The sequence below is a fragment of the Phoca vitulina genome, unplaced genomic scaffold (assembly GCF_004348235.1).
Source record: "Phoca vitulina isolate PV1807 unplaced genomic scaffold, GSC_HSeal_1.0 scaffold26, whole genome shotgun sequence".
NCBI classification, from domain to species: domain Eukaryota; kingdom Metazoa; phylum Chordata; class Mammalia; order Carnivora; family Phocidae; genus Phoca; species Phoca vitulina.
In genome coordinates, this window is record NW_022589729.1 from 23,498,312 (window position 1) to 23,522,527 (window position 24,216).

The 24,216-nt window shown below is 39.5% G+C and overlaps 1 protein-coding gene across 1 annotated transcript in view; it reads right to left on the reverse strand.

The window, feature by feature from the left end:
• The window catches only part of NR5A2 (nuclear receptor subfamily 5 group A member 2), a 135,622-nt gene that overhangs the window by 36,808 nt on the left and 74,598 nt on the right, over positions 1-24,216 (reverse strand). Inside the window, exon 7 of the mRNA XM_032422250.1 lies at positions 15,728-15,875. Within this exon, the coding sequence (XP_032278141.1) occupies positions 15,728-15,875 (148 nt within the window). The remainder of the gene's footprint in view (positions 1-15,727; positions 15,876-24,216) is intronic.

The window sequence follows — 24,216 nt, forward strand, 5'->3', positions numbered from 1 at the left end:
AATCATTATGTTGTGCACCTGAAACTAATATTATCTCAATTAAAAAAAGGCTACAAGAAGCAACAAATAAATAGGAAAATATTGATAAATGTGGCTACTTCTGTGATAGAAAAGATACATAAGTAAAATGATAAAGAGTTAAGCATCTGCCTTTGGCTCAGGTCATGATACCAGGGTCCTGGGATGGAGCCCCACGTTGGGCTCCCTGCTTAGCAGGGACTCTGCTTCTCCCTCATGCACATGCTCTCTCTCTCCCTCAAATAAATAAAATCTTTAAAAAATAAAAATAAATAAAATGAAATGAAAAGCCAGTTATCTTTTCTATTTACCTGCCTACCTACCTACCTATTTACCTATCTCCTGAAGAGGTCCCTTCAAATCAATAGGAAAGACATACATCCCATTGGGGAAAGGACATGAATAGGTACTTCAGAGAAACAAAAAAAATCTTTAATTTCAATGGTAATCAGAATGCAAATTAAGACAGAATAATGACAAATTTAATCACAGTTTTGATGATGATATTGGGAACTCTCAGTTACTGTGGACAGGAATATAATTTGGTACAGTTCTCCTTGGAGAACAATTTGGCTATTTCTTGAATTGAAAAGGAGCGCCCAGAAATGTATGTACAGGAAGACATGTAGAAAAATGTTCCCTCAGCATTGTTAATAATAAATATCCATCCACTGGAGAATGAATCAATAAATTGTGGGGTTCATCATATAATGAAATACTATGGATCAGTGAAAATGATGATGATCCGGGCTCTGGATTTCTTAAGGATTTCAGAGCTACATGAATCAAAATATAAATCTGGAAAACATAACGTGGAGCAAAAAAGGTAAATTAAGATGTCTTTCAATCCTGAAAAGCCTTATTCTCATGTACAAAGTTTCTGCAGCTACCTTTTTGAAAGAGGAAGTTCCTTGAAGTTATAATTAGAAATGATACTGTTACAGTATTCATGGGCCCTGATCCCTTTTGATATGGGTGATCCTGGAGAAATGCCAGCACATGTGGTTATCCAATTCGTCCTACAATTTCTTGGGGCAAGGACTAACAACAACTTCTTAAATAATTTTAAAAGAAATTGCTAATACTAAAACTCTATCCAGACCATTGAGTATCAAGAACATACTAAAGATGACATGCTGAAAACTTTTATTTTGATATTCTTATAATACTTAAAAACATGCACAAATTCATTTTTCAATTTGTTCTGTTTCCTGTTCTTTCACTATACTAAGCCTAGTCGTTTGAGTTTGAAGTTAGAAGAATTAAAAAATGGAGAATCTGTTAATAATCCAGGCTAAGAATCTCTGATAAGTTATCAGATTCTGTTCACAATAAAGATTTGTAAGAAGATAAGAAATTGGACACCAGATGCTTCTTCACATTAAAAAGAAAATCTGCATAGAGTCAGCATGAACAATAAGTACCCTATAATTTCAACAGCGCTTCTGACTTTGCAGTGATAAAACTTGCAATCCCGTTCCTAAAGCTGGCAAATAGAAAGCAGGGATGAAACCACACTTGGCAGTCTTGAGTGGGATGTTGGTGAGGGGGCACTGCTAACCATTAAGAAGAGGCTTTCAAGAAAGATCTAGAAAGATCAGATTTCCTCCAAATTCCTAACAGGTCTACTTAGAATGGGTTGTCTTCATCATAAACGCCAAGCATTAGTACAGTGCTTTATGGTTTACAGACTTAATCATTTCATCAAAAAAGCAGCAGCGATTAGTGGAGAATATCTGGACTTTGGAGTCTGAAGTGTGTAAGTCTCTGTTCTACTACTTTCTAGCTGGGGGATTCCATGTAGGTGTTTGACTTCTCTGTTCTCAGAGAAGGGGAGTAAAATAGGAACAGCTAACTGCTTGTCTAAGGTTTGCACTATGAGGATGAGAAAAAAATGTATAAGATGCTCTGCTCATAGAAGACTTATATAAGAGGTAGCTATTAAAATGGAACACACTAATTAAGCAAGTATTATATTGATGGGTGGCCTGGGTGGCTCAGTCATTAAGCGTCTGCCTTCGGCTCAGGTCATGATCCCAGGCCCCGCATCGGGCTCCCTGCTCGGCGAGAAGCCTGCTTCTCCCTCTCCCACTCCCACTCCCCCTGCTTGTGTTCCCTCTCTTGCTGTGTCTCTGTCAAATAAATACAATCTTAAAAAAAAAAAAAAAGCAAGTATTGTATTGATTTGTTTGTTTTAAAGTATTGCTTTTAATATACACTATATATATTTGAGGCGTGGTGCTAAATGCTAGGATTACAGAATGAAGACAGACCTGGCATTCTGGTTGTGGGACATACAAAACAATTACAAAATAACATAAGTGGAGAGCTGTGTTAAGAAGCGATAGGAAGTCAGAGGAAGTGTGAGTCTGTCTGTGAAGATGTCTCAGGGAAGGTTATCTTGAACTGAGACATGAAGGACGCACCTCACACAAACAGCCTGCAAGATAGATACAGGCGTCCACATTTTATAGCCAAGGCAGCTCAAACTCATAGTAGACTTGCACGTTGTTATGAACTAGGGATGCTGCTGACATCGGCCGAGCCCTCCCCAGGCCTGTTATTCTGCTTCTAGGTGGTAGAGCCCAGAACTCTGGATTTCAAAGTTCCACATCTTTGAACTGTGTTTTAAACCATGCACGAGTTCACGTTTCAGTCTTCACTCCTCCCACCTCCTTAGTCCCTTGAATTTGAATCTAGTAATATGAAGAAGAGGAGAATCTGCTATTATTATTATTATTATTATTATACAATTACTATCAGTAATTATTAAGGCATCATATTATTTTGCTAAAAGTGTGTTAAATAAAGTACAAAGTTAATTTCTCTAAACCTTTTCAGTTCTCAAATTCCAACAAGTTCCTTAGGAAGATTAAATTACCTAGGACTTTAGTTCCAAAAGTAGTCAGCTCCTCTAAGTGAAATCTTCTGTTGTGTATGTTTGAAGTCATAATTTCTATTTAACCATTTGATTTAGAGACTATGTATTAGCCTGAAATAAAAATCTCAACTTTTTTTAGGTAAAGTTAACTATAGAATATTTACAATTCCAGAAAATTAGAGGGAAAAAGTTGAGGAATTTCCTGGCATAAGCATTCCCCAGGGAGCACGTGTCCACCTGGTCACTCCGCTTTGTCAGATCATCATTATCTAGGACCTCACCAGCCTACAAAGAGGACTAATTATTTATCATTTGACTTTGGTTTGATCTTGGGATTCGCAGTAGATGAAATAAAAGGAAGCGGCTTGAGTTTGCTTCCTCTGACATATTTCAAGATATCAAAGGTAATAATGGCTCTTTTGGTTAGTAGATCAAAGATTTTCAACAATGGCTTGTACTGAATTAATATAGCAGTTATTGCTGACACAAGGAAGGTCTTTTTCACATAATCTGTACACATTAGATTATAATCGAGAAGAGGCATTTTCCAATAGAGGACCCTCACTTATGGGACTTTAGCTGATGTAAACACAGATGCTTTGAATGATAATAATTTACTGATAATGTGTCCGACGTGGTGCTAAGTTCTTCACAGTGATTACTGCATTTAACATCTCTCAACAATCTTTAGGAAGACCACTATTTCAATGGTACCGATGGGAAAACTGAGGTGAAGTTGCCTAAGGATGCAAATAGAAAAAAAAAAAAAAGCCAAGTTCAAGCCTGCATTCTTTAATCACTAAGCCATACCACCTCAGTAGTAGGAAACTAGTTCTGAATGCCTCCCCTTTTCCTCTCTCACTACTTATGTATTATTCTTCCGGACCCAAACCCTAAGCCTTTCTTGCCTGTGTGGTATGGAGTGACAAGTCTGGAATCAGAAAACCTGGCTTGGAGCATGGGCTCAGACTCCTACCCATTCCTTGGGCACGTTAGCCAAGTTCTGAATCTAGTCATGTTCCGTAAAATTACAATACTTTTTAATATCATATGTAAAAAGTGCTTTCTAAATAAAAAATTTTTGCTCGTAAATTGGAGACTGGTGGTTGCAGGGGTGGGGACAGGGGGATGGAAAGTCTTTGTTTAATGGGTGCCGTTTCAATGCTGGAAGATGAAATTCTGGAGATGGATGACGGTGATGGTTGCAAAACAATGCGAATGTACTTAATGCCACTGAACTGTACACTTAAAAATGGCTAAAATGGTATATTTCATGGTATATATGTTTTATTACAATTTTTAAAAATTAATGAAAAAAATTTTAGAAAAAGAAGTCCCACATAGATAATAATACTGGTATAATAATCATTTTTCTCTTAGGACAAATAGTAGAGAGAAGGGATTATTTCAGGTGTGCTATCAATTCTTATTTCTTATTCTTATTTATTCCAAGACAGGAATACACCACTAGAACGTGGCCGCGCCCCACAGGGATTAGGCAGAACTGTCCAAGTTGGGGTCAGCGTTGTCACCCAGGTCACACTGACCTTTACGGATGTCACAGAGCTCCCCGTCCCCCCCAGTGGAAGCTGGGAGAATCAAAGTGTGAGCAACTGTGGGGCGTCTTCCTCCAAAGTTCAAGGTGCCCAGACGCAGCACACGCAACAGGGCCCTGATGCGATAAAAGATAATGTGCAGGGGCGCCTGGGTGGCTCAGTCGTTAGGTGTCTGCCTTCGGCTCAGGTCATGATCCCAGGGGCCTGGGATCAAGCCCTACATCGGGCTCCCTGCTCAGCGGGGAGCCTGCTTCTCCCTCTCCGACTTCCCCTGCTTGTGTTCTCTCTCTCGCTGTGTCTCTGTCAAGTAAATAAAATCTTAAAAAAAAAAAAAAAAAGTAATGTGCATGCTTTGTTCTTCTGAGAAATCATTTTTATGCATCACAATGATAACATGTTGAAGATTTAGTTAAAAAGGATGCCCCCCAAACTAGTATTTAATTTTGAATATAATGCACAAGTGGGATTTCGGTATTAAAATTTCAGTATGACTATTTCAGTATTGAAATCCATGTCTGTGCTCTTTTCCTGTATTTGGAGTCTAAAACTTTCAGTGCAAGGCCCGACTCTTGAGTAACTGTGCATGAGTCACTCAATGTCTGTTAGTCTCAATTTCCTTATTCAGAAGTGAGAGGTGGTTGGACACGTGGTGGGTTCTTTTCTATAGTACAATTCTAGGATTTGGTGTCCATTCAGGGATGAGGCCAAAGTTTCCGTCAAAAACCTGGGTAGCCCAGGGTTTGGGGGTAGGTACAGTATCCCCTGCTGAGGGTCCTGGTGACCCCATGCACCTCCTGCTGTCCCACCTCTTTTCATGCCCCTGATCACTGTCAGATTTGTGTAACATGAGGATTGGGAAGGGTTTTTTTTTTTCCCTAAAGTTTTTTTTATGTTTAAATAATCTCTACACCCAACGTGGGGCTCGAACTTATATCCCAGAGATCAAGCGTCCCACGCTCTACTGACTGAGCCAGCCGGGTGTCCTAAGAAAGGTTTTGTCATTGACAAAATGGGATGGACGGGACTAATGTGTGTGTGGAGCATGCACTGGTTCAGTGGAAAGAGGGAAGAGAACAGAAAGGAAGAGAAGGGAAGCAGTGGCCAGCGCATCATGCAGTGTTTCAGACTCTCCACTTGATACACTATACCTTTTTCACAAGTGTCCCCTGGGTCCAAAGTGCGGTTCTGTACCATACCAAGGAGTTTCCTTCTCTTCGGAAAGACTGTACGTTGCCCATTCATACACTGACTAGTACACTGGCTTTGCCCCATAGTAGACACTCGATATATGTTGTCGAATTCACTATTTCAAACTGACGAAAGGCCTTTACACTAACTATTTGTTCATGATTCCGGGCCTGAATTGGTCTGCTTGGAATTTAACCCTCTCAACCAAACATGGCCAGAACTCAAGATTGGACTCATTGGATGTTAGCAGTAAGCTAGAAAGAAGGTGTAACGAATTCCTCAGAAGTGAGTCACTGAGGGACTCCACCCTAGAAAAACACCTTGAGGCCCCGGGGTGTCCAGTTCACTAGCATGTAGGATCTGCGTGGACCACGTTAACCAGCTAGCCTCTCCTGAGCGGGGCCTAGTACAGCCACTTCATTCTGCAGTTTTTAACAGAGCGGTCGGTACTGCTGAAACAAGAAGAGGCATCCAGCCGAGCAGGCAGCGTTCACGTCGTTTCCCTTGTTGGCTAGTCCCAGTTTGCCGGGCCAATACATCTCTGAAAAATCATCTCACTAAATAGCACTAGTTAGCAAAATGACAATATTAGTATTAACAACTAAAAAATAATAAATATTTTTAAGCATAAGCTATTCAGAAATATGCCTAAATAAATGCTATTTAGGCAATTATATTCTTGTGCCAGCAGATAACAAATGATAATCACTTCTTCCACGGCTGTAAATACGTATTGATTAAGTTCAAACTTAGAACTCCAAAATGAATTATATCTGGTCATTGCTAAACTGCTTTGCTCACTGAAAGAAAAAAAAAAAAAGAAATCCACACAACACCTATTATACTGCATTTAATTAAGACAAGCATCAACTTTATGTGCCATTATTTGCTTCTGCCAAATCTCTATGGTGTAAATATTGAACAGTGGCATCCCTTGAATGCTAATCAATCTTTTCTGAATTTCAAATGATTACATAAATTTCAGGAAATGCTTATTTGCCGGCATTATCCTCAGCTGCATATATATCAGCGAAGCATTAGTATGAAGATATGCATAGTTATATGACAAGTGGCTAGTGAGTGTTTTTCTAAATTAGAATATCATATGTGAAAAGGTAAAAGGCGAGACTGAATGCTAATTTTAAGAACCCTGGGATACCTCTTTTGCTTCTCTGACTTCATGAGGAACAATTTAACCAATGCACTTGGGTGAAGATGATGTGAGAGGAACGCACTGCATCACTAGGCAGGCCAGTCGGCGAGGGGGTGTGTGAGTGTGCACACACGCACACGTGTAGAAGAGGAGCGTCTGCAGTATGGGATGTGGGTGTTTGATCATATTTAGAGGAAGGCTATCATAAAGCAAATACTGTGACCAACCTCGGCAAGGACAAATACCACATAATGGGAAGACTGGTTTTTGCTGTTTGAAGACCACGTAAATATAATCTTAGGATATGCAGACTTGCGCTTGCTTCAAAATGGAATAAATATTCAGACATACATTGTGATGTGCACAAATATAAATTGGTACAAGTTTTCCACCCGTCTGAAGTTTTTCTGACACTTCTGGAGGGAGGCAGTCAACGAAGGAATGGGAACAGGCTCTCCTATTTCACTTTTCTAGGTTGGCTGTAGGTTTGCTTTATAGCAAACCATACCTGTGGCCTCATTCTCTGATTTATACAGTGACTAGTCCATTTTGCTTTAGGCACTGCAAACACAGAGTTTAATCAATGTGATCAAATTTCTCTGCTGGATTTGGAAACCTCTTTTATTAACTGGACTTAATGTTGCAAAAAAGGGGAAGGCAAATTCATTTTTCCCTTTGTTCCTGTTGCTCTGCTTAGAACTGTGCTTTCTTCTGCCACCCCCACCCCTTACACAAAAGGGGACACTTAGTCTGATGGCAAAAAACCTCAGACCCAGCAAGCTGCTGGGCCCCTGGAGAACTGGGCAAAAAAATTTATCCTCTTTCTTTTTGCAACACCTTACATTTCCTTCTCCCATGGGGTGTTCTAGGACATTTCCAGGATACTCTGGAAGCACTGAGGGGAAGGAGCAGCCGGACGCCAACCGTATCCCCATGCACACTCCCTCTAGGGGTTTGTAGCTCAGGAAGGGTGGGTGCAGGAGTCCAGAGGCCAGCCTGAGGCAGGACAACTTTTCTTTCTCAGGACCACCTCGTAACTGGTCAATCATCAGGTGATCCTGCAAAACTCTTTCTTCAGCACAGGAGGTGCGATTTTGAAAAACCTCGTCATGATTTACACTGCAAAGCCATGACGACATCTGGACTTGGGTTCGAGGGTGGAACTGTAGTTTGAGCAACCAGTTTTCACCCTCCTCTGCATGACTAGGATAGCCTTCCCAGGGGCAGCAAACAACCAAGCAGATGGGATGAGGGGGGTATGCACGGGGGAGGCTTTTCTCAGCACAGGACTGAACACACCAGCCTTGGTGGCACTTCATAATAGTCTTTCTCACTGAGCAAAAAAAAGCAAGGAGTCTTCCCTCCAGGGGTCCTGACTGAACTGCCATGCTTTCTGGGCTGTGCCAACACAGAAACTTCTATATGCCACGCTTCATGACTGCATGCTTAATATTCCTACAGGTCCCAGTTGTCTCTTATTAAGTGAGATGTAAGATTAATAGTTGCTGTGCAATGCTTTGCCCGTGTATAAAGCCTTCATTTTTCAAACGAAGTGTATATGTGTGTCAGTTCTCACAGTGATGAGAGTTCCCATATGGGATTGTTTGTGATCAAGTCTTAAGCTCTGCACAGAGGTGCTAACTTGGGCTTGGGTCACATGAAACCCATCTCCCTGTTGGCATTTTGCCTTACCACCTGCTCTGCAGGGGGCTTTAAGAAAAAAAAAAAAGATTTATTTATTTATTTGAGAGCGGAGGTGGGAAGCATAGAGAGGGAGAGAGTCTCAGCAGACTCCATGCTGAGCACAGAGCCCCACACTGGCTCGACCTCATGATACCAAGATCATGACTTGGCCAGGTCGACATTGAAAGCCAGGAGGAGAAATGATATTCTTAGGAAAGGGAAAACAAGGGATAGATCTTTATTTAAATAACAAAGCAGAATTACTAGTAAAAGTTAAAATAAAGAAAAGAATACCTATTATAACAAAAACTAAGCCTATTGGAAAGCTAATCGCTGAAAATAAATTTCGTCACCCAAAGACTAAACTCATCCACATTTTCCAGCTAGTAAACATGGTGCAAATTTTATTTACTATTAACAATGTCAACATCAAAATGCGCGAGCAGAGTTATGGTGGGGCCCCTGGGCAGAGTGGGAAGTTCTACCTGAAGGCAGAATTTCCTAATTCTCCCCACCAAGGAGTTTTATCTCCTCAACCTTATAGACCCCTTTGGTTCCTCTTTTTCTACTGTAGAGTTTTTAATACCAATGACCACCAAAGAGGAAGAGGATGATCACCAAGTTACTTTCGTTCATTTTCTCCTTTTAACATTACAAGGAGCTCAAATAGATGATAAAATAGACGAATAAGTAGGGGCACCTGGGTGGCTCAGTCGTTAAGCGTCTGCCTTTGGCTCGGGTCGTGATCCCAGGGTCCTGGGATCGAGCCCCGCATCGGGCTCCCTGCTCCGCGGGCAGCCTGCTTCTCCCTCTCCCACTCCCCCTGCTTGTGTTCCCTCTCTCGCTGTGTCTCTCCCTGTCAAATAAATAAAATCTTTAAAAAAAAAAAAAAAAGACGAATAAGTAATAAAGGCTTATGATCATTTAACTTTCCTAAAGTCCAGCAAATAATCCAAAGAAAATGCCAAACCTCTAGGCAACAATAAACTGTAAGGCGGAATTCTTTGGAGAGGGAGGTACCAAGGTTATGAGGCAAACACTTTCTACAAACTTCATGAAGCCCTGAAACCCAGAGTTCACATCATCATGAAACAAACAAACAAAAACAGCTTATGATTTATTTAGAAGCCAAGCGGAGGAAAAAGTTTTATAATTAGTTAGTATATTCAATGAAGATTGGAAATTCATATAAAGCAGTTCCCTGTTTGGTTTTCTTTTTCTTCCATATTCCTCAGGTAATTGTCCTAATTCTCTCCATCATTATGTCCATATAAAAGGTGACTGAGTATGTATGTAGTATTTTAAAAATATTGGTTGATGAGTTCAAATGTCTCTGAAGAAGACAATGTGCTGTAGCAGAGAAAACACAGCCTAACATTTGGGGATGTTAGTTCTAGACCTGGCTCTGCCCTAAAATGTTGGATATATTACCTAGTTTTTACAACTACCAAGTGAGAGAAACGATCTCTTAGGTCCTTCTTTCTCTAAGAGAGAAACTAAGTGATTTACCCACCTGAAGATGTTTTATTAACACTACTGGAGAAAAGCATTTCTGCCACTTCCTTCTGTGGCTCATTTTGGTATTGGACACTGAGTGTCTCAATTCAAATGGAACCTAAATACTGATCATCAGTACTTAATTCCATTCATTATTTCATTCACAAAGGAAGATTCTATTTAGTCTCTTTTTTCCTTATGAGAATCCCTTTCATAATATGAAGACATATCCTTACCTTCTAAAGTGAAAAAGATGTCAAATTCTCTAATATTTATCCACAGGTATTTGCTAGCCTCTCATTCTTCAAATTTTGTGCCTGTATTTTTGTTGTTATTATTACTAATTTTTCCAGTTCCCTTTACCTTTTTTTTTTTTTTTTAACTTAGAAGTTGGAAACAAAAGCCTTCTTTCATGAGTGCAATAAATATTTCTTAAAAACTTACATATGTCAGGTGGTATGCTAGGAGCAAAACAGATATACTTCCTGTGTTCATGGACATTCTAGTTTATTAATCTGATAGATAAAAAGCCTTTGCTTCATGAATAGTACTAGAACAACCGAACAACCGTACTAAGTGTAAGCCTTAGATATTCAAAGCAGCCACAACAGACACGGGGAAAAAAGCTTTGTTCATTTTCTCCTTCCAAATCATGATTTCAAAGGTCTTTTAAGGCCTGAAAATGTTGTTCATCCATTAAACCCTTTACAATTTGTGGGTCAAGTCACAAATATACTGTTTTATCCTGGGACATTTCACCAATTGCTTGGATGGTAATTTACATTAGAGATAACGTGTGTCACTCTTTGAAAGTAAAGGAGTTGTGGTCTGACACTAAAGAATGCCTGAACCAAACCTGGAGATGAATCGAACAACTGTGCAGCCAGCTTTGTTCTTGATCTATGCCCATTGCACGTTCAGTGCTTCTCTATCGAGAAGGCTCAGGTGGCATTTTGGGTGAGGGCATCTAATGGGCAGTAGCTCTCCCAGGTGAGCCATTCCCCAAGGCAACCACAACCCATCTTCCCTGGGTCTGCCTCCATGAGGATGAGTCTTGTCTGGGATGTGTGATGGTGTAATCAATACTTCATTCAAAATTTGGAAATTTTGTGTGTGAAGCAAAGAGCTACCACGACAAACAAAGATAAGATTTTGTCTAGCCATTTCAGCGTAGACAGGATTCCATCAATATCAAGAAGGAGTTGTACCACATTCCTCAACTACTGTTAACTGACATGGGCCGAAAGCCTATGATCTTGCATTTGCTTGGGACAGACATGCATTTATCACCTAGTGTTAGCCATGAATATTCTCTCTAGTCTTTCTGCAAGTCAGCTTTTCCAAAGAGCTAATAAATGAACATCTCCCCTTATACATTGGGAGAATGCAAACTGATAATAGAAATAATTTAATTTTGAGGAGGTATCAGAGAGTTCTCTGAAGAAACTAGTCTCAGAAAACCAACCTGAACTTGAGATATGACGACCTCCTATTACATGTCACAAACCACTTTGGTGAAGGCTTTGTTTTGAATTTAAAATTAAGTAAATCCATGTATGCATCTTTTTCACCAGTAATATTTTGTTAAGCCTCTACTGTGTACCAGGCAATGTGCCAGAGACCTGGGATACAGAGAAAAGTGAAGGACAATTTCTAAGCCCACCTGAGACCCAGTCTAGAACATTGTCTGCAGAAAGGCAGAGCAGAATCTTCCACTCTAGCCAGTGCACTTAGAGAGCCTACACTTGGGGCACATATTAGTTACTTTTTAGGCTGGGAAAATCCCCTCAAAGAGAATAACAATCTCTTTAACTCAGCGGACTACAAAACAGTGCTTTGAGAAACACTGGCTGGGCAAAGAAGAGAATAATTTACAACAAATCAAGGGCATTCATTAGGGGAAATAAGATGCAATATGCCTCTAGTACTTTCTCTTGCCACCTGGGATATAACAAGAGTCCGGCAGCATCCAGCCATTGAGTCTTGGGGCTAAGAAAATCCAAAGGCCAGAGTAACATCTTAGTTGGCACATTCTGATTACTCGTTGCTTTGAGCACTGAAGTCACAGTGATATTCCTGACGGGCATGAACATGTAAGGACACTATTCAGGATGCTGAGGTCAGAAACCAGGTGACTGCTTCCCAGTTCTGCATTTGTCTTCAGATCAAGTTTGTGGGAATTCTGCTCATCTTTGGAACACATGTAATGATGACATTATTTGAGGGTCATGATTCCACATACTTCTATGAGATTTATTTCTGCATTTGGTGATAGACAGCAAATTTCCTTTCATCAGTCACTTTGATTCCTTTTTAGAAGGTGGGAGTACAAACCAAGAGATAAACATCAAAAATTTTATCTTCTCTTGGGTCATCTGGTTTAAATAGCCAATGTAGAGTATCTCCTCTTCTGCCAAGTTATCAATAGGCTCAAATTATGTTATCTCATAGTTAAGGAAAATTTTTAAAAATTATTTTATACATATATATATATATATATATAAATTTAACAGGATTTTAAGAAAACATTACTAGCAGACTGGGCCCCCAGAGCCTACTATATTATATACAGAAATATTCTGAGAGAGGGAGCATTTTCTACTTTTACTTCTTTTTTCAACCAGCTTAACTAATTGATGTCTGTCCTGGATACAATTTGAGGAAGAAAAAAAAGAAATTAGACAGTGGAATGGAAAATTTTTAGTCAGCCATACATTTAAGTTAGCCCTGTCATTAGCTTTTCATGGAATCAGGAATCAGCTTTAGTGAAGAATGACTTTTAAGAGGAGGATGGTTTCTACTGGAATCTGATTTGGCTCAGCTAATCAGCTACTGCTCCTCTAGAGTTTTCTATTCTGGTTCAAGCACCCAGAAACCTGAGACTCATGCGGGCCTTCATCTTCCTAACTCTGTCACATGGTTGCATCCTACACCTTGTTCATGTCAGCGCATTCCTATCTCCGCGGAGTATTAAAACCACCTCTGAACACAAAGTTTCCAGCCTTGTTTGTCTCCAGTCCACTTTTCACATTACTACCAGAAAAGCAAATCAACTTCCATTAACCATACTTCACCCGTTTCTTAAAAGAATGCAGCTATACTTCCTAATTGCCTACAGAATGAAGATCATGGCGCCTACTTTTGTTTACCGCTGTGTCCCCAGTGTCCACCTCAGCACCTGACACAGAAAAGTGCTCAGTAAGCATCTGTTGAATGCCTTAAGGACCTCCATGACCAGGCTCTTGCCCACCCCTCCGGTTATAACTGAGGCTTCCCTCAAGCCATCTTGATCTCCAACTAGCTCTCAAACTCGTCTTGCTCTTTCTTGCCTTCATGCTTTTGCACCAGACATTCTTCTGGCTTAGAATGTTGTACCTGCTAGGGCTCACATCCTACTTTTTCTCACCAGCTCCACGTGGTAAACACGGTTTCATCACCCACCAAGAGAATACTGCTGCAGTCCTCTCTCAACACAGCCCCTGACCTATGATCAGTCCACAAAATCCTCGTCTTACTCCAGGATCAGAGAGTCTGAAGGCTGAGCTGGGATCAGAATGTATCGGTTTTCAGACTCGGGGCGGGGGTGTAGGGGGTGTGTGTGCAAAGCTCATGAGGGTTTGAGACAACAGGTATCAAATCTGGACTTGGGCTCAGCTTTCAAGGGTGGCTCTGCTATGATTTCATTCCCATTACAGGCAAAACAGGTGTTTGGGGACTGGCGTGGGTACCCAAAGGTTAATTATCCACACACCTCAATAAAGCTGCCCAAAAAAGATTATTTATTATTGTTTTTCTGGGGGGAAATAGTTTCCATTTGCAAATTGGAAACTACCTGAACGTTATTGCCAGTTACCATCTTCTTGCTTCCTTAAAAACAAACTCTTGAGAAAAAAAAATAAACTTTGGCCAAAACTCTATTTACCTCTGATATGAAAGCCATGCTTTCTTTTTTTTGCTTAAACAACAAACAGGCAGAATTTTAAGGGACACTAAGTTAGTTATTCAGTGGTCCCCAGACTCCTGACAGTCAACACATTCAAATAAGAGAGTGTGTGGTTGAGGTTCTGGGAAATACATGGCCCAATGGTTCAGGATGATAATTTGTGAGGTTCAAAGATTGAAAGCCCTTCAGAACCACCACTCCAGCCCCTACTTCCTTAGTATTGGCAGAGAACCTAGTAATTTTGAAAAATGATGAAGGAAGATAAAAGTGAGGAAAACAAAACATGGCCCATGGTTAATGTCTACATCTTCAAATGTAATGCAGTTATTCAACTAATGTAAAATACCATTGAAGTGAGATGACTCTCTTTAAATATTTTTTCACTAAGATGCTGTAAGAGTCCTTACACATATATTACCACTTTTTCCATTTAATTACTGATCAAATGTGCTAGTTGAAAAGACTAAGATCTTGCCATACACCAGAACAATTTGTGAGATTAGAGCAAGCAGGCCTGTGCTATCTTCCTCTTGATTTTCTAAAAACTGTTCATGGGTAAAAGATGTTGACTCACTTGAATAGAACTTTCCTATTTATAGTGGTTAATACAGAAACCACACAGGATCCAGTCCTGGCACTGTAAACCTTTGAACACTACATCTATGAAATTCTGTTGTCTTTTCAAATTTTCAGTAACATTTCTCTCTGCTATATTTATCACATTTTCCAAAATATGAAAACGTTCTTCTTATTTTAAATGTTGACTACATGTGAAAAATTAACTCTGGTTCTATTACTTCAAACTATCCCTTTATTAGCAACAGTTGTGCAACGCTGTCAGGAGGAATTTTAAAGCAAAAGTACCAAATCTGGAGAGTAGACACATCTGTTTTACTTTGCAGTTTGTTTTATTGTTTTATTTCTTAGGCTATGAGTTCACAACTATCTTATAACTGAAGACTAAAGAAAAAACATATGTTGATAAATCTGATTTCTGCATTTTTTTTTCATTCAGGGTAAGTTGCCTCCCTCAGCTGTCTGCCAATAAGTAATAAATGGACTTGGCAAAAAGTTTATTTAAGTTGGCTTTATTAAGCCAAGAAAATACAGAAATCAAGTATGGGACAGGCAGAAAAATCTGTTCCTTTGAAGTCAATAAAAATCCATCTCCTTAATCCTTTTTTTATTCCAAGCAGTGGTGATTTTTCTCAACTGACTCACTCAGAACCTTGATTTAGCCAATCTGTCTTGCTTAGTTATCTTTCGTCTCCAAAGCTTTCCTAAAGAAGCATCCTTTCCCCTTGACGACCATCATCTTATATACTTGAATAGTGATGCATCTAGTTATAAACATTCTCTGGTTAATCCTGATCGAGATTTAAGAAACAGGTTTTTAATTACTACCCATATTTTACAATAAAAACAGCAGTAGCTTGCAAGCTCTAACAAAAGGCACACAGAAATGATCAACAGCAGAAGGATGGCTACAATTTGATACCATACGTCTTTCCTAAGCCATCTCCATTCGGCCTTCTATGGCTGCTGCCTACTCATCATGTCCATTACGGGAGAAACTTCAGGACTCCCATCTAAGAACTCCTTTTCCATGCCCCAACGCATCTACTCACAGGCGCTGAGTCATGCAGAAATATATACATAAGAATGTATTCACGCTTGACGACTTAGGGATTTGAAAAGGAGGGCATTATCTCGGTAGAACAAAAGCATGCACTGACTTCACGACACTCAGAGTTCGGCATCATCTAATAACATCTGGTTGTACAGAGTATGAGAAAAGGATTCCTTACCTAAACTAAAGAGCACCAAGAATTTCAGACACACAAACTCTCGTTGATCAAACTGTAGAGAGCGAAGCTTTACCACTAACTCCTGTGCATGACTCATGAGATTGTTGAGGGTGGCCCCGGCTTGGGACGCTATTATGGAATAATCCACCTGCAACACAGAATCAGTTGTAATGACTGTCAGAATCAGAAACAACAACAACAAAAAAGAATCAGAAACAAATATTTTATTTGCAACTTTTAGGAATTGTGGGTAAAATCAGATTGCACTATAGATTTGTAACAGAGGGGACATTCCCCATGAAAATGGTTTGAGACATGCTATGATTCTGAGATGCATCATAATTATGCTGATAAATCTAATCATTTTGATAAGCTTTGTAGGGAACAGATTTTGGCTACCTAATTCCACAGGTATATATATACCTTCATCTTTTTTCTATTGTGAAATTACATTATCACATAAGGTTAAAGTTTTTAACTCTCACAAATCAGTTTAAAGAAAACTATACTATCAAAAAAAATTGAATCCAGAACAGAATTCTACGTGCACCCGATGACATTAGTGCATGAGGAAAGTGAAGGCAGAGGTATGTTTACATTTTTATTTTATTAAGAGACTATGTTTTAAAGCAGTCATTGTCCAAGAATGCATGCTTGTGGATGATGAAAGAATCGCATTTAGATTATTCTTTAGCGGGTTGCTTCCTAAAAAGCAACAACTACTATTTTCATTCATATGATTATTAATACATTTCTCTCTAAAGACAGCAATGATCTTATTAAGAGGAATAATTTCTTGATATGGAAAACATAACAAAAAGGGCTTATTTTCTTCTTCGTTAAAAAAAAAAGGTGCTACAATGCACCAATCTTAGATTATTCAGGGGGACATAAAAAGTGCAGCTTATAATAATAAGTTAAGATGTTGGGATGGCTGTCAATGATGGTACTGGCTTTGCTGCTGAATTATAGCATAATGGGAAAGCCCAGTTGGTACCTGATGCTCCCATCCTTTTTGTACCGGAGAGCTCTCAGGCAACCAGATACTCTTTCAGGTGCATTTAATATTTGCAGCAGCAGCAAATTTGTCTGGGAGGCAAGTCCTCATCTGCCACTCACCCGGAGCAGACTGTATTAAATTTTTATATTTATTGACATTTCATTACCATAATTGACTGCACTTGCTTCTCCAGGAGAAGGCACAGGGCTGCCTCCTAAGCAGGAGAACTAGTCCCTAGAGTAGAATTTGCAATTAAAAACAAGGCAGAATGGATTTTTTTTTATTGTGTAAATATGATGAGTTGAATTTTCAGCTTTAACTAGAGAATACTGGGTATACAGAAACCTTTTTTCAAGAGTGAGAAAAATTAGGAGTCAGTGGAAAGACGACCCCCAAAGGTGTCAATCAGTTTATATAGAGTCAACTATGCATGAAAAAGGCACAGTTAATGTGTGTTCTAGGTCTGCTCTTGTATCAAGCACAGGACTGTCCTCCCTGCTTTGTCCATGTGCTGGCTTCTGTCCACTAAATTTAAACATCAAGCGTTCTAGGAACTCCTTTGGTTTCTGTTTCAGAATGTGTGAAAGAAAGGGCTGGGACCCAGGCAACCAGAATCCTGAGCGGGAAGCAGAGAGGACAAGCAGATGAACACTGTGGAACGCATTATGATGATCTGCCTAGCCCCCAAAGGGATGTCTCAGCTTCCACTTTGCCAGTTCTCTTACAAGAGATCTTTCTACTCCAGGGAAGTTCTTCTTACTTAAAAGTGGTGCCTGAGCTCTCAATTCTTTAGCAACTATACATGGTCTCACTACCCCCAGGTAATAATAGAAATCCTACAGAGACAAATAGGATAGGTGAGTGAATGACAGCAGGAAGGCCCCGTGGGGTCACAGAGGTGGAAGAAAACTGGGACAACACAGGAGATCTGGGCCAACACGGCCATTTACAAATGAAGCATCTTGGGCAAGTCATATGGAGTCTCCATCCCTTGGTTTCCTGATCTTTAAATAAAGCAGTTAAGCTAGAGGATAATAAGGTGCCTCCCATTTCTGTGATTATCAGTAAATGAGAGTACTTGGGTTAATACTACCAATTTAAGCTTAGAATCAGCTGTTGAACGCACTGCAGCCGGAGCTTAGTATGTACATAGCACATTTTAATCAAAATCACAAGTGAAGCCTTCAAAAAGGAAAGTGCACTACAATAAACCACAAATATGTTGGTACTAATTAATTTTTCATAGTATAAAGTTAACTAAGTTTTGATATGTATATAGTTCTAACAAGTATGCAAGAAGTTCAAATACTAGAACAACATGCTTGAAAATGTAGTAATTAACCAGAACCTCATTTTTTTAAAGATCGGTTAATTAAAATTCGATATGTGTACAGTTCTAACAGGTGTGTAATACTAAGTTCAAGTCCTAGAATTTTATACTTGAAAATATAGTATATTATACCCAAAAGGAACTGAAAATGTTTCATAAGATTCTATTTACTGAGAGACATTTAGTGAGTTGAACTTCAGGAAATCAATTGGCATACCAACAACTTTATAGCTATACATTTATTTACATGCTAATTTGAAAGCTCAAACATGCTTATTAAATGGGAGCTCCAATAACACTTCCTTCAAGGATAATTTATCAAATTGCATGGCTCCGAAGGAGGATAGGTGATTTATTCCTGAAACAGCACACAGATCTGCAACTTCCTTACATTTTATTACAAACATAATTATATTTTCATTGTTGAATGCAGAGTTTGTGCTCATTTTAGGAGCAGCTGGCCTTGTCTTTTATGTACTTAGTAAAATTAATTTATTGCTCTCTTACATGTAATCTTTGTGCCATTAAACTCAAGGCAGATATTGAAGAAATACTATAAGCTGATGTCCCCTTTGGATAAATTTCACTCATCATGAAGGTAGAAACAGTTTTAACTAAATTGCTTTTAGTTCTAATAACTGAAATTTTTGATGACTTGTATATTGTAAGATGCCTGTCATTTTAATATGATACACAATAATAGAAGATAATGAATAAGTTGCTGGTAGGCCTATCCCTTAGGATGATGTTACAGGGGCTGTTAATTAGCTACAATATGCAAATACTAAAAGCAATCCCACTTCAAAGAACTCTATTGTTATTTTATATATATATAAGTATATATATATATACACACAGATATGTTTTATGTGCATATATTTTTAAAATACTGGATAGAAACGAATTCTTGTCATAATTCTAAGATGTTAAAAATATAGAATTGATTTGATAATCCAGATGTTACTGATAATATTAATACTATTATGTAAGTTACTAATACTAGTAATTAATAATATTACCGATAATTATTTCCTTTTTGCTTAACAAGATTATTTAACATATGCTTATATAGATGTCTGATTAAAAGACATAATGAATGCATGATGGCTGACCTTAGGTTTAAGTAAGAAATTTGGTGTGAAGCATCAAATCCTCATTTCAATACTAGGTAGTAGTGCCCTGGGCTGTTCTTTGCAGTGGGATTATTTCAATTACTCTAGATCTCAATGAACTATGAAGGGACTTGATTCTGCAAACATTTATTTAGCGAACATAATGTGCTAGGCATGCTAGCCATGGGACTTTTGAGAAAAGTTATGCTATTTTATCTAACTTTCTTCTCTCTCTTCAAGCTCCAAGTAGCAGTTCCCTGGAGATCCCCCTCACTTAAAAAAAATTCAGTCTAGTCTTTTTCTTCCTTCTCTGTTGTAACAAATGCACCACATTATTTACCGTGAGATGCGTTCAGGAAGAAAATACCAGAATACTGGGTCAAGGAGTACCTGGGGCCTTGCATTCCTTAGTTTGTCTAGCAGGGTTGCTATAAAGCATTGTGTAGACAGTACATGCATGCTCAAGCTGACACAAAATTGCTTCCTGGGTCGCCTTTGTATCAGGACTATAGGATATTATAGACTGAGGCATATTTAAGAATACTATTTATTAATCTTAAAATAAACAGCATAGGGGTGCCTGGGTGGCTCAGTCGTTAAGTGTCTGCCTTCGGCTCAGGTCCTGATCCCAGAGTCCTGGGATCAAGCCCCGCATCAGCCTCCCTGCTAGGTGGGAAGCCTGCTTCTCCCTCTCCCACTCCCCCTGCTTGTGTTCCCTCTCTCGCTGTCTCTCTGTCAAATAAATAAATAAAATATTTTCATTTGTTCTAGAAGAAATCACCACGGGGCAGTTGAGAAAATTCTATAAGCAAACCTGGAAATTTCTTTTGTTTTTTTAAAGATTTTATTTATTTATTTGACAGAGAGAAAGAGAGAGAGAGAGAGTACCCACACACAAGCAGGGGGAGAGGCAGGCAGAGGGAGAAACAGGCTCCCTGCTGAGCAAGGAGCTCAATGAGGAACTCAATCCCAGGACCGGGATCATGACCTGAGCTGAAGGGAGATGCTTAACAGACTGAGCCACCCAGACACCCCAAACCTGGAAATTTCTAATGAATGATTTGGGAGTACCGTATTTCTTCTGGTTGAGGCTGAAAAATGTGGTGGAGTTTCGTTAGTTAGTTTAGTTAAAAGTTTTATCCAGAAATTCCTTGTCACTGCTCTCAGTTTCTGTCTCCACCTGCAAAGGAGTTTGGTCAAACACTGTCACTGTAGAAATAAGGCACTTCCTTCTAGAACTGGAATCTGGACAGCTTCACATGCCCATCTGACTCCCTTTGCACTTCCTCCTCTGAACCTTCCTCCCATCTTATCTGAGCCTGTGTCATGCAGCTTACCTGTGAAAGTGCACAGTGCAAAGCACTATGCAAGGCTCAGTCATCACCGTCATTAGATGATAAATTACACCTCTTATTACCACTGAGTGCAGGACTGTGTCTAACTCCCCTCCACCACATCTTCGATTTTCCTTCAATTATCAGGCCTTCAGAAATGTTTTTAAATTAAGTGAATCAAGTTGTTTTTCTCCTGTAGGTGAGTGTTCAGCTGCCCATAGGGGTATTTTACATGCTACCTTGAAATAATGTTGTTTATTTTCACCATGATATCAACGTCATGACTTGAGGCTTCTAGCATTGTTTCAAAGTTCACATTCTGCACAAATCTGTGGTAGTAGGTCAATGTGTTTTGGTGGCAGAGGAATTATTTCCTTTAGAAAACTAAGAAAACCCCGCATTTAGGAAGAAAACTCAACAAAAACAGTTGATTTAGGGTGGTGGCATTATGAATGACCCTTTTCCTTCTTTCTAGCGTTTTCTTAATGCTGAAATAATTTTAAAATGGTAAGTAATAATCATGTTAAAATACTTCTGATGTTAAAATTTATTTTTACGATGTGTTTACAATGCCACACCAAAAAATTTATAAATAAATAAAACAAAGCCATTTATGTATTTAGGTTCAATAAAGAAATGAATGTCTTGCTTGGAAGTTCCATAGAAGCTGTCATGCACAGAAATTATACATGAAGACCCAACTGAGAGCTTATGGTGAAAGCAAGCTCTGCAGCATCTGTGAGGTATATAGAAAAGCAGTACAGTATGTTGGTTAAGAACACAAAACAATGGGGTGCCTGGGTGGCTCAGTTGATCATCTGACTTTTAATTTCGGCTCAGGTCGTGAGATCGAGCCCTGTGTCAGGCTCTGCGCTCAGCATGGAGTCTGCTTGTCCCTCTCCCTCTGCTCCTCCCCTCACTCTTTCTCTGTCTCTAAACTAAATAAATAAAATCACAAAAGAAAAAAAAAAAAAAAACACTAACTTTGGCACCAGGCTTCCTAGATTGGAACATTCTACTGCTTTTATTAGTTGTATTTTGACCTTGCACCAATTATTTTACCTCTCTTTGTCTCAGTTCCTCATCTGTAAAATGGGGATGATAGTAATAATAAATAGTACTTTCTTCATAGGGCTGTTGACTTCATACATGTCAGCTTCATGTTAGCTTAGTTCTGATAGCTTCTAATATTCATGTCTGCACTTTACAGAACTATTTCTTGTAATTCCTATGGCAATTCTCTGAGGCAGATTCCCCTACAACCCCCACTGGATAGGTGAGGACACTGAAACTTGAACAGTAAAGGGAGTTGCCCAAGAAGGCATAGCTAGTAAGGTTTGGAATAGGAACTCGAACACAGGTCAATTTGATTCTAAACTAGACCAACGTGTATAATAGACACACACACAATTTTCATACCAAAGAGCAAGCAGCCTGCACTAGTAATGAAAATATACTCTATCTGTAGTTTCCCTGCTGTTAGACTATATACTAAGAAAGAGGAAGTTCTCTCTCTTTTTGCTTTCTTCAACTCCCTCCATACATTTTCCTTTTAAAAATCATGTTCTCCCTAGGGTGTGTGGGTGGCTCAGTCAGTTGGGCATCCTACTCTTGGTTTCAGCTCAGGTCACGTCTTGGGGTCCTGAGACCGAGCCCCACATCTAGCTCCACGCTGAGCTCAGTGTCTGCTTGTCCCTCTCCCTCTGCTCCTCTCCCCGCTCTCTCTCTCGAATAAATAAAATCTTAAAAAAAAAACAAATCATCCGGGCGCCTGGGTGGCTCAGTCGTTAAGCGGCTGCCTTCAGCTCAGGTCATGATCCCAGGGTCCTGGGATCGAGCCCCGCGTCAGCCTCCCTGCTCAGCGGGAAGCCTGCTTCTCCCTCTCCTGCTCCCCCTGCTTGTATTCCCTCTCTCGCTGTGTCTCTCTCTGTCAAATAAATAAATAAAATCTTTAAAAACAAAAACAAACAAACAAACAAAAAAAACCAAATCATCCCCCCCCGAATATTGCCCTACTCTTAGTCTTCATATAGTCTTTCCTTTCCATTCAGCATTACTTTAACAATCTTCTTAAAACTAGCATACTCCAAATAATTTATTATTGTTATTGTTGTTGTAACAAAAAAATCTAGGTTTTCCCACACTTGCAGCCAGGGAGGTATTTACTGTTCTAAGAAAATTTTACTTAATATTTTCACCTATATCCCTGCATCTCAGGCTGGGGAGCCTACTGCAGTGAAAAGCAACTTCTGAACGTCGGACCAGTGCTGGGGTCTCAGCCCCACCACAGAAAATGGGAAGGTATAAAAAGGTATAGATGAGATGTGGAAACATGGTGGGGATGCATACTCTGGGTGTTGAGTCCAAGTTAACTTGTTTTAATTAAGCACTTAGGTTACGATAGGGTGGTTCTACTTTGGTACCATGAGCTAATATTTATCATGCACCTAACATATTCAGCACTAAATGGGTGCTGGGGAGATGTAAAAATATGTCTATGACTCCACATTAAAATATCTTTCTCATTCTCTTGGAAAGATTGCATGCTTTGTTTGGAAAAGTCTTCCTTCATAGCACTTCTTTTGCTTTAAGAAATTGCGGGATGGGGTACCTGGGTGGCTCAGGGGGTTAAGCTTTCAACTCTTGATTAAGGCTCAGGTCATGATCTCAGGGTCAGGAGACTGAGCCTGCTTAAGATTCCCTCCCTCCTTTCCCCTCCTCCCCCACCCCCCGAAAAAAAGAAAGAAAATAAAAAAGAAAGAAAGAAAGAAATTGCAGGAGCATTTCTCTACTTGCTAGATGGAATGCTACCCAATTCATAATCACTTAATAAAGCCAGCTAGATCCTCAAAAAAAAAAAAAAAAAAAAAAGAATTGCAGGAAGCCCAGAGATAGATTCAAAATGTTTTGTCTAGCCTATTCCACAATAGAAAATACAAGGTTTGTTCCACAATTTTCATAAATCAGAATGTCCAGTTATAATGAATCATTATGAGGCTCTCCACTGGATTGGATGGAAAGGGGTAGGAGAGGGGTTTGACAGAAAGGTGACTCACTTTACGAGGGCAGGAGGGAGCTAGAAGACTCTGGGTGGCAGGAAAGATGAAAGGGAAGAACTAGTTCTCCACCAGGGAGTTCTGTATTCTGTTGTGATGACAAAACATGAAGTAGCAGTAATTGATACTAAAGATGATAAATACCATCTATTTCTGACTGTTCTTGGTTTTGAAAATCAGAGAGACAAGAAATGCACTTTCTCTACTTTTTAAATGGTAATTACCTTTACCCAGGGGCAGCACTTAAGGCAAAATGAAATGTGAAATAAGGAGTATTTCTAAAGAGCAAGAATGGAAGTGCTTTGAGAAAGAATGGCACAAACCCATTTCATTTCTGAAACTCAGAAGGAAATGAAATCAAATTAATTTGTGGGCTGAGGCTCCTTCTAATGCAGTTCCTAGTTGGGTAGGGCTGGGCGGGGGAACGGGGGTGGGGTGGAGAGAGGGTTGGGAGGCATACCCAGTGATTAAACTCTAGAAATGGGTACATTTCCTCCAGAGACTTGGGTCCCTGGATGAAAATGCTTAACAAAAATTTGGAAGTACAGAAAGTCAAGCCCATGAGACTATTTTCTCGTCTAGCAGACTTTTCTCATGAGATGTACAGAAAAACAGGGACCAGATAGTGATGGAGATGGTTGAATTGATCCAATTTGC